Consider the following 11,974-nt stretch of genomic DNA (forward strand, 5'->3'; position numbering starts at 1 on the left):
TTGTTGGAAACGTTATATCGATCTCTCTGTCTGTACAAACACACAGAAAAATTGACATTAAAGTTGACTTTTGACTTTGACTTGACTAAATCCACGTAGTACAAGAGATGGAAACATTAATATTTGTCGTCCGGATTACAGAATTGACCAGAAGTTGTCACAGTCTCGGCGGTGTGTGGCGCAGTGGACTAGTGCGTTGGTGTTCGGATCAGGGGGGTCACAGGTTCAAACCCCACTGCAGTCAGCATGTCGTTGTGTCCCTGAGACACTTCACCCCAAATTGCTCCTGTGGGGATTGCCCACAGTATTGAGTATGTAAGTCGCTTTGGATAAAAGCATCTAACAAGTGACATGTAATGTAATGTCTCTGTGTCCCGCTGCACGTTTACACAACACTGTGGTTACACTCTTATCATCAAACAAGACTAAACTTGTGCAGAAAGAGACGAGGTGTGCATGTGAACTGGAGCCATTTCTGGGCAACTTCTCAGTGGAAAAGTTGTGTGTTTTTGTTTCATTGCTGCCGGTTTAAACATGATTTATTATGATGAAACAGTGTGTTGTGGGACCATGAAACGTCTTGAAAAAGTCCCAGGCCTACAGTACATGCATTTTCAGGAGATTGCCCCAAAATGTAGGTTAATTATTAAAGCTAACATGATTCATTCTTACATTTCTTATCTTATTGCTGTCATGAGGATGTTTTAATTGAACAGTATTTTTGAGCAACTTGAATATGAGCAATGAAGAATATTAAGGAGGCAAAACAGCTTTCTATTTACAGATTTATTGTTGCTATATTATTATTATTATTAAGTAAAAGGAAATAAGTACCACATCATTTACGATCTGACAAACCACAACATGGCAAAACTGGGAGTTTAATTTCTCTACATTTTAAAAGAAAGTGAAGGATTTCTGGACGATTTGATGGACTGTAATATTTAGTTAAAATAATAGACTTGGGTCCATTCACAGACATTGATTTAGTTAAGTTAAACCTGCCTATTTAAACATACTAGGATATCTAAGACGTTTCCAAACCATGTCCGGGAAAGCATCAAATCCTAGTTTAATGGGCGACTGTGGCTGCGAGGGAGTTGTGGGTTCGATCCCAGCCCATGCAGTCAACATGTCGATGTATCCTTGGGCAAGATACTTAACCCTGAGTTGCTCCCGATGGCCAACGGTGTGTGAATGTGTATGAATGTTAGTTCCTAGAGTAAGGTACACTGCTCTGTATGAATGGGTGAATGACATGTAGTATGTAAAGCGCTTTGAGGGGTCGTAAAGACTGGATAAAGCGCTATATAAGTACAGTCCATTTAATGTTTATCCTGTATGTTAAGGTTCAGAATGAAACTAAAAGAAAGACAACAGTCATAAAAAAGTATTATTTATTCATCATCTAACTCATTTGAAATACCCAGACTTTAAAGTGCCTTTTAAAAGAAATCGGAAATGTGGCCGTAAAAATAAAATCAGTCTCACTTGAATTGTTAATGATCTGGACTCGAGAGTATTACAGTATTTAGTTATTGATTTAACCACTTCTGCAGGAACAGGAAGACGTAGTCGCGGGCCAGAGCCAGCTGGGGGAGATCCTGGCTGCGCGCCGGGTACATGTTGGCACAGTGGGCTGTTCCTGGATCAGAGGAAGAACGTTAATATGAAGGATAGGGCAGCGAATGAACAGTAACACTGAGATTGTCTGGGATACGAGATCAATTATGCACCCAATAAAGTTTCAATCGAACACGTGAGGCATTGTTCTGCTCTGTTAAATCTGTTGCTTGGCTGCTGTTGTAGCCTGAAAGCCACTGAAAAGCCTTTAAAAACTGAGGTCACACCAGCCACCACCTTATTTTGATGGCAAGGATGGCTTTTGTCCCTTTTAAATCCTATTCCTAGATAACTTATAACCTTCTTTTTCGAGCTGTAAACACAGAGTCCAAGTGCTTTTTACTTCACTTCCCTTTAAGTGTTTTATTCACCTTTGATGAACACAGCGGGCAGGTCGGGGCTGATGTCCTGCGTGACCCCCAGGGCGTGCCAGGGGTCGATGGATCCGTTGGGAAGAACGATTCTGGAGGAGCGGATGTTGTATCCTCCGTAATATTCGTTGGTCTCAGCCACGGCCTCCGCTAGCTGATCAGCACTGACGTTAAAGAAGTCTGCACACTGCTGCACGTGGTACCTGCACCAGAAAACACACAGCTTATCTTGGAGGTTATGTCAATTCAAAATAACACCCCAAGTGGAAATGGATTAATTCCCATTTTTGAAGCAAATGAGACTTGTTTTTAGTAAAATGATAACACGACATTTTGTTGATTAGAGATCTGTTCAGAAGAAATGTGATATTCAAGCGACAATACTTTCTCCTCTGTTAGTGGAATTACTCATTTTCTAGACATTATGCTTTGTATTCATGTATGTAAATGTGTCCAAATCAATGCAAAACAGTTCATTGGAGGTATATACAAACAGGAAAATGGACAATGCATGATGATTATTTCATTTAGTTTGGCTTGGTCCACACTTATATAACTTGAACGCGTGAGGCGTTGTTCTGCTCTGTTGCTTGGCTTGTGTCGTGCAAAGCAATCTCCAAAGTTGTATGTTTTTAAGGCACCTTTTATGGTCCAAACACAACTGTCTACAGATTTCCCCCTGTCAATTAATCAAGTGTATGCATTTTGTAGACATTTCGAGCCCTTTATGTACACAGGGTGTCCGCGGGGTCTTAAGGCAAGGCAAGGCAAGGCAAGGCAAGGCAAGTTTATTTATATAGCACCTTTCAACACAAGGCAATTCAAAGTGCTTTACAAAAATGGAAGACATTATGAAAATGGCATTTAAAATCAGTCATTAAAAAGAAAAGATAATAAAATAAACATTAAAAGAAAAAATACATGGATAAAAGTTACAGTGTAGTTTAAGATGTGAATAGTTCAATTAAAAGCAGCGGCAAAAAGAAAAGTCTTCAGCCTGGATTTAAAAGTAGTAAGAGTTGCAGCGGACCTGCAGGTTTCTGGGAGTTTGTTCCAGATATTTGGAGCATAATAACTGAATGCTGCTTCTCCATGTTTAGTTCTGACTCTGGGGACAGAAAGCTGACCAGTCCCTGAAGACCTGAGAGTTCTGGATGGTTCATAATTTAGCAGTAGGTCAGACATGTATTTTGGGCCTAAACCATTCAAAGCTTTATAAACCAGCAACAATATTTTTAAATCTATTCTTTGACACACAGGAAGCCAGTGTAAGGACTTCAGAACAGGAGTGATGTGATCCACTTTCTTAGTGTTAGTGAGGACTCGAGCAGCGGCGTTCTGAATTAGCTGCAGCTTTCTAATAGATTTTTTAGTGAAACCTGTAAAGACACCATTACAGTAGTCCAGTCTACTGAGGATAAAAGCATGGACAAGTTTTTCCAAATCCTGCTGTGACATTAGTCTTTTAATCCTGGATATATTCTTTAGGTGATAGTAGGCTGATTTAGTAACTGTTTTAATGTGACTGTTGAAACTCAGGTCAGAGTCCATGACTACACCTAGATTTCTGGCTTCATCTGTTGTTTTGAACATTGCAGACTGAAGCTCAGCGCTAACTTTTATACGTTGTGCCTTGGCTCCAAAAACCATTACCTCAGTTTTATCTTTGTTTAATTGGAGAAAGTTCTGACACATCCAGTCATTGATTTGTTCAATGCACTTACTCAGTGTTTGAATTGGAGCATAATCTCCTGGTGAAATTGTTACGTAAATTTGTGTGTCATCCGCATAGCTATGGTAACTTATTTTGTTGTTTTTCATTATCTGAGCCAGTGGTAGCATGTAGATGTTAAAGAGAAGAGGCCCCAAGATGGAGCCTTGAGGTACCCCACATGTCATATTTGTCAACTCAGATGTGTATTTACCTATAGAAACAACGTTTTTTCTGTCCTTTAAGTAGGACTCAAACCAATTTAGAACTGTTGCCGAAAGTCCCACCCAGTTTTCTAGTCGGTCTAGTAATATGTTGTGGTCAACAGTGTCAAACGCAGCACTGAGATCTAATAATACTAACACTGAAGTTCTGCCACTGTCTGTGTTTAAGTGGATGTCATTGAAGACCTTTACAAGAGCAGTCTCAGTGCTGTGGTTTGGACGAAATCCTGACTGGAACACATCCAAACAGTTATTTAAATGCAAGAAGTTACTCAACTGTTGAAATACAACTTTTTCAATGATTTTACCTAGAAATGGCAGGTTTGATATTGGCCTGTAATTGTTCATTACTGAAGCATCTAGATTATTCTTTTTTAAGAGCGGTTTAATGACTGCAGTTTTCAGGGCCTCTGGAAAAATACCTGAGTGAAGAGATGTGTTTACTATATGAAGTAGATCTGAGGCCATGCAAGGAAAAACATCTTTGAAAAATCCTGTTGGAATAATATCAAGGCAGCAGGAGGAGGATTTCAGAAGTTGAATAATGTCCTCTAGGTTTTTACCATTAATCTGATGGAATTGTGTCATGGTGTTTGAATTGATATTAGGTGGACACAGGGACAACACATTTGCTGTACCTGATGCAGAGGCACTGACTGCTTGTCTAATTTTCTGAATTTTGTCAGTGAAGAAGGAGGCAAAATCATTGCACGCCCTGGTGGATAGAAATTCAGAGGCTACTTACACTGGGGGGTTAGTTAGTCTGTCGACGGTCAATTCCAAATTATAAAGGCCAAGTCTCTCTTTATAGATTTCAAAGTGAACCTGGAGATTTGTTTTTCGCCACCTACGTTCAGCTTTTCGACACTCTCTTTTTTCTGTTCTCACGGTCATGGCCTTTCTCCATGGAGATATTTTCTTGCCAATCACTTCCTTTACCTTAGTTGGAGCAATGGTATCTATAACATTTTTAATTTTTGAATTAAAATGATCTACTAGCTCATTTACTGAGATGAAAATTATGAGTTAACATTTCCCTAGTATTTTCAGTTAAATATCGCTTTGTGGTTACCTCTTTCTGAACATTTTTGTGAACAGAAATAGAGCTCTCAAAGAAAACATAGGAATGATCAGATAGTGCAACATCAGTCACCACAACCTCAGAGATATTCAGACCCTTTGAGATAATTAAGTCCAGAGTGTGCCCCTTATTGTGCGTGGGCTCCGCCACATGCTGAGTCAGTCCATAGTTATCAAGAACACAAAACAGTTCTTTAGCCCCTCTGTCCTGGGGGTTGTCAACATGGATGTTAAAATCACCAACAATGACTAGACGGTCAAAGTCAATACACACTATAGACAGCAGTTCAGTAAAATCATCAAAAAAGCTTGCACAGTATTTGGGTGGTCTGTAGATATTTAGGAACAGAGCTCGAGAGGAGCATTTCAGCTGAAGGGCCACAAAGAAGCAAAGTTCCCATAAGATGTCTTCCTGCATTGAATGGAATCATTGAACAAAATAGCAACTCCACCCCCTTTCTTATGCATTCTTTCCTGACTCATAAAACTAAAGTTGGGAGGGGTTGTTTCGATAAGAACAGCTGCACTGTTATTTTGTTCAATCCAAGTTTCCGTTAAACACATAAAATCGAGATTGTGCTCAGTGATAAAATCATTGATTAAAAATGTTTTTCCTGCCAAAGACCTGACATTTAATAAAGCTAGTTCAAGTTTGTTGAATACACTATCAGTAAAAAATGTTGTGACAAGCTGTGGCTGACATTGAATCACTGCTAAATTTGATAACCTCACACAAACGTTTGAGTGCTTCCTGTTTCTAAGCTGATTCACCGCTCTTAATCTATTACCTATCAACACAGATATCAGCAAAGCTACTGGCAGGCAGGGCCCCGGCATGTGCTGGAAAGAGTTGAGAGTGCCATATGCCCTTGAGCCTGGACCCAGCACATATCAGTAAGAGTTTGTTGCGTTTTGTACACACACATCCTTATCAGGCTTCGGAGACTGCAGATGCTTTCTTGAAGGGAGGGGAGGTGGTTGACGTAGGCACGGTGATGAAGACGGGGGAGATGGTGCGCGTCTCTGCTTCGGTGATTTTGGTGGGCGTTGTGGAGGGGCGGGGGTAAAGGACATGCTGCCAGGGGGGGGAGGTGGTTGACGTAATAGGTGGTTGACTTAAAAAGTATTAAAAGTTGATAAATTAATTTAGCGAAAATTAAGGCTATTCAAAAGTATTAAACGGCATTTTCCAAGGTATTACATTTTGTAGCTTGTTTTCAATCAGCATATAAATTGTCCAAAGAGGTTGTATTCTACAGTCTGCCTGAATGTAATCATTGCGTAGGTGTGTAGTGTGATTCTGTGTAGTTTATTTATCAACAAAGATCAACAAAGATCAACAAATATTTTTGAGCGCACTTCCACAAGCTACTAAACATATATAAATGTGATAAATAAAAATAAATTAGACCAAAATAAATTAGATCAAATATGTTGCAGTGCACTGTCACAACCTAGCAAAGCAAAATAATTATTTTTTTCGATTATGTTTGTTTTCGTAATTGTGGCAGGCCAAAATCGTAATTGCGATTAAAATACGATTAATTGCACAGCCCTAGCTCATAGCTTTGTGACGTTGAAGCAGCAACAAATAACTTTTCCTGGAAGAATGAATGCAGATGCCTCTGTTTCTGTTTCCTTCAGAGCTAACATCAGCACTGACGTTAAAGAGGCGATACCTGCACCAGAACACACGGCAACAATGGGAACACTGGGAGGAAAATGGACAATGTTTATTTAGTTTAGTTTGGCTTGGTCGACTTCCACTTATATAACTTGATAGTTGTCATCCCTTCACGATACAAATATCAACATATTAAATCAACAATAATATGTCATTTCTTTCAGATTGCGACAGACTATAGCAAACTATTACCGATGAAGAAGCTAAAGCCTTACGGCCCCTACACACGGCAGCGTGCGTTGACGCTTCAACGCTTCTGCCCATTCACTTTGAATGGGGTGACGTCATGATTCGCCGAACTGCATTCTGGGAGCAAAGCGTAGCTTTTCTCGCGGTGCTCGCTGCAAAAGTAGAGCAATGTTCTACTTTTGAAGCAGAGGCGGAGGCGTCAGCCAATCAAATCCCGCGTATGCAAATCTGTCAGTACAAGCGCTAGCCAATCAAACCGCGTGTATGCTGGGAGAGCCAGACCGCAGTTCATTTCCTCATATGCCAAAAAATGTAGGAGAAAATAATCGTAGCGGTAGGGAATCACCCGGTGCTTTCAGTCCCTGTTTACCTGCCGGGATACAAACCGGAGGAGCTAGGCATGGAGGGAGGTCGCAGAAACAGTGGGTGAAACTGGTAGGTTTTCGCCTGTTTGGGGAGTTTATATCCAGTGTACTTCGTTTGAATGGACAGCAGGCATAGACAGTATATTTAGCCACCATGCAATGTTGCATAAAATAGCACCATAGACATTAATTAAAAATCGCTTTTTAGACATTAATGTCTATGGTGAGATTCATACACGGGTGCCTTTTTAAAGCCTTTTTACCCCGCTGCAAACAGAAACCCCCCCCCTTCCCAACACAAACTTTACACAGACCCCCCCTTCCAATTATCAACTCCTGTCTTGTTTCCGCAAACTCTTGTGTCCTGCAGCAGCTAAACGTTTTGCAAGCCCCCGTTCGTTTAGTACCTAAAATAATAGACATCGCTTTTTCCAGCTGACAAACCCGACTTTCTGGTCACTTCTTCAATTTTCCAGCCCTTGGGGAGAGACACGGGAGATTCATGTGATTGGTTGTTGGTCGCGTTGCTCGCGTAAACTCCCCAAGCTCAAGACACGCCCACCGCCAAGCGGCAACGCACGCCGCCGTGTGTAGGCAGTGTTAGAGCAGGGGTGTCAAACTCAAGGCCCGGGGGCCACATCCGGCCCGCGACTTCATTTTCTGTGAAAGCATATAATATGTGTATTATACGGTTACATGCCGATTTACAGAAGCACGTTGCCCATAAACTACATGTCCCACAATGCATCTCAAATTTGACTTTTTTCTCAGAATTTGACTGAATTTCTTCAAAACTTGACTTTTTTTCTCAAAGATTTCACTTATTCCTTTTTTTTTTACTTTTTTCTTCAGAATTTGGCTTTTCTTTTATAAATCATTTTGTAACATTCTCCCTGAAGAGACTTGCAATTATTTGCCCTAGACTTCTGCTTTCAGACGTAGTTAATCATGAAGTTATTACCCTATCCCATAATAATCCAATGCAGAGGCAATAATGTAATATAATGGATTATTTTATATATATTATATATTTATATATGTATTTTTATATAGTCTTAAAGTTACAACCGGCCCTTTGAGTGCAACCATAATGCTGATGTGGCCTGTGATGAAATTGAGTTTGACACCCCTGCCTTAGAGTATAACCTCAACACTTGTTTACATTATTTCATAATTATTTTTGCTCAATTATCAATAAATAGACACCGAAAACCAAATAAATAAAAAATACCTTATATATATTATCTTCAAAAAATCTCATTAAAAGGTAGGGTAGGTAATTCACTTCAGAAACTAACTGGATGGCCTACCTGCCTGTCAGCCTTCCATCTGTGCACAAACTTATCTCGTGCCCTCATTGGTCATGTGCGCGTTCGTGTGTGTTGGAGGAGGGGCTCTGTAAGGAAGTCTGAAGGAAGGGGCAGATTTTTTTCTAGCTTACTCGAGCTGGTTTCTCCATTCTTACCTACCCTACCTTTAAGTGAGACAATTTGAATAAGATAAACTAAATAACATATATGTAGATTATATATTTCCAAAAAGTCCCAAAAATGTTTTTATATATACAAAAGTGTGTCATTTATTACATTAACATTATTTATTTTACATCTGACATTTTCATATTAGTTATTTAAAGATGTAACTCTCTTTTATAAAACAGATTAAGTGTATTAGACATTTTAATTTCCTTCTCTTTGTTGTGGTCATAATGGTCCAGGGGAGCAGGTGCCGGGGAGAAAAGATTTATTAATTAAGACTTAATTATTCAGAGATGATGTTTGATGTACTCACTTCAGAGGGAAGCCGCTGAAAGGTTGGTCCGGTGAATCGGTGCTCTGGTAAAATCCAAATTCAGTGCAGGTCTGGTAGACCCACTGTCTCCCTGACGACACACACACACACACAATTAATTTGGGAATTACATTTGAAGAAGCCGCTAAAAAGTGATAGTAGAGAAATAGAGAATAACTAATTTATATATTAACAAACATATCTTATGAATATGTATGTTGTATACCAATAACATCAGCTTTCTCCTTAACAATTGAGTCATGTTTGCAATAAATAAGGGTATTTATTTGTTCCCGCAAGTCAAATTAAGTCCATTTTAGTTCATGGAATCAAAAGGCGTTGCCAACACAGTGCAGGTATTTCTACTATGAGTTTAAAATGGATTTTTTTTCACACTGAAGTCTCTCAGCCCCAATTAGCAGGAAGAGAGGGGAGAGTGAAACTGAAACCCCGAGGAGGGGGGAGGAGGAGGAGGAGGAGGAGGAGGAGGGGGGGGTTTATGTGGACACATCCCAATGGCTTTTTAAGAGACCACTTCCTGTTCCAGTGATCCCAATCCACATGAAACTGGAACCACATCCCGGGGCGGATGGGGGGGAATATATAGAAACCCATTTCAGGTTAAACATGTTAAGGCGTTACTCGATACTGAGCGGCCGACGCCGTGTTGTTAAATCAATGAAAGACCTGATTTTCCCCCAAATCTTCCAAAGCAGCATTGCTGGTATTACAGAAAATAACATCTAAGATTCAGACGCTGAACTCGTGCATTATCATCCGCCAATAAATACTTTATTTGTTAATTTTAATATACTTTTAATTTGAGTCTAAAACCCATAAAAATCTTCATTTCTTTGCGTTTTTTAAAGATTCCTCAAATTTAAGATGATTGTTTCCTTGTGTTGGAAAAACAATCCGAGGACTAAGAAAATATGTTTTAATCCACAAAAGTGCTCGTAGTTATTTGTTAATAAATTAGAATGAATTAATAATAATTATAGTAATTAATATTGTAATATAACAGCTTTTATTTTGTCTATTTATTTTTTCTCTTTTTCTGACTTGTGGATTGTTGTCTTGTTATATTTATTTCTTCCCTAAAACAAAAAGTCCCAGAAACCAATGGGTACCAAACAAATGAGGAACACTTATAAATAAGAATAACAAGAGGACATGTACTTACATATGACGTCCCTGTATGAGACCAAATCTGTGTCATAAGAACATAACAAACCCAAAAATAAAAAGGGACTAGAAACAGCCGAGTGTTTAAAACAGAAGGCACTAAAATAACCATGTTACCACCCACACACAACACACAACACACACCCACCCACACACACACACACACACACACACACACACACACCCACCACACACACACACACACACCTCCTCCTGCGGCCGGCCCCTCCCATGATGCATTAGTCATCTCCTTCAGGTAGGAGTTGAAGCTGACGTCCAGACATTTAACGGAGAAAGTTTCCATCATGAAGCGAGCCACGGCGACGTAACGTTGGTACGGATCCCCGAGCGTGGAGTCAGACATCGCCTCACACAGAACCTTAATGGTGATGTTAGTGCCCGTCACTCCCTGAAAATACACAGAGAAAAGAAGAAGGTTGAAGCAAATTGATCCACATTTTCATTCGATTTACACACGGCATCTATTGCACGTCTGTCCGTCCAGAGAGCGATCCCTCCTCTGTTTCTCTCCCTGAGGTTTCTCCCATGTTCCCCTTTAAACTGTGGGGGTTTCTCTGGAAGCTTTTCCTTGTACGATGTGAGGGTCCAAGGACAGAGGGTGTCGTATTGTCATACTGATATTCTGTACAAACTGTGAAGTCCACTGAGACAAATGTAACATTTGTGATATTGGGCTATATAAATAAACATTGATTGATTAATTGATGATCTCCAAGTTTGAAAAGATTATATTAACATACATTAACTTGCAAGGCATTAACCATGAAGTAATGAGAAGGCCAACATGTCACTCAAAGATAAAGTACAATGAAATGATGACACACAATTACTCCAAATAGACCAAAACAACTGCTAAATTACACAAAACAGAGGGGAAAAAGCTGTCGATTTTCTACAAAATGAATGAAGGCTAGGCCATGACATTTAATTGTAGTGTGGGATTTCTTTATAGCGGTTACAGTGGGATTTGTCTCCTGAAATAAAGAGACACTTCTTGAATTGAAGGATTGGTGCATGGAAAACACGACACAAAAAGACATGTGACCTACAAGCATAGGGGGGAGAAGTTATTTTAGTAGTGCCAGAGGGGGGAGAAGTACTCAGATCTTGTGCTTGAGTAAAAGTAGAAGTAGTCAGATCTTGTGCTTGAGTACATGTGGAAGTACTCTGATCTTATACTTGAGTAAAAGTAGAAGTAGTCAGATCTTGTGCTTGAGTAAAAGTACAAGTAGTCAGATCTTGTGCTTGAGTAAAAGTACAAGTAGTCAGATCTTGTGCTTGAGTAAAAGTACAAGTACTCAGATCTTGAGTAAAAGTACAAGTACTCAGATCTTATACTTGAGTAAAAGTACAAGTACTCAGATCTTGTACTTGAGTAAAAGTAGAAGTACTCAGATCTTGTACTTGAGTAAAAGTAGAAGTAGTCAGATGTTGTACTTGAGTAAAAGTAGAAGTAGTCAGATCTTGTGCTTGAGTAAAAGTAGAAGTAGTCAGATATTGTACTTGAGTAAAAGTAGAAGTAGTCAGATCTTGTGCTTGAGTAAAAGTAGAAGTAGTCAGATCTTGTACTTGAGTAAAAGTACAAGTAGTCAGATCTTGTGCTTGAGTAAAAGTAGAAGTACTCAGATCTTGTACTTGAGTAAAAGTAGAAGTAGTCAGATATTGTACTTGAGTAAAAGTAGAAGTACTCAGATATTGTACTTGAGTAAAAGTAGAAGTAGTCAGATATT

At 39.5% G+C, this 11,974-nt stretch overlaps 1 protein-coding gene across 1 annotated transcript in view; it reads right to left on the reverse strand.

Annotated features, from left to right (window-relative positions):
• Window positions 1–1,379: 1,379 nt before the first annotated feature.
• The window catches only part of prss16 (serine protease 16), a 22,728-nt gene continuing 12,133 nt past the window's right edge, over window positions 1,380–11,974 (reverse strand). The window contains exons 6-9 of the mRNA XM_034122244.1: window positions 10,431–10,632; window positions 9,039–9,129; window positions 1,995–2,197; window positions 1,380–1,645 (exon numbers count right to left, since the gene is read on the reverse strand). Of these exons, the coding sequence (XP_033978135.1) occupies window positions 1,536–1,645; window positions 1,995–2,197; window positions 9,039–9,129; window positions 10,431–10,632 (606 nt within the window). The 3' untranslated portion in view covers window positions 1,380–1,535. The remainder of the gene's footprint in view (window positions 1,646–1,994; window positions 2,198–9,038; window positions 9,130–10,430; window positions 10,633–11,974) is intronic.

Source organism: Trematomus bernacchii, unplaced genomic scaffold (assembly GCF_902827165.1).
Source record: "Trematomus bernacchii unplaced genomic scaffold, fTreBer1.1, whole genome shotgun sequence".
NCBI lineage: Eukaryota > Metazoa > Chordata > Actinopteri > Perciformes > Nototheniidae > Trematomus > Trematomus bernacchii.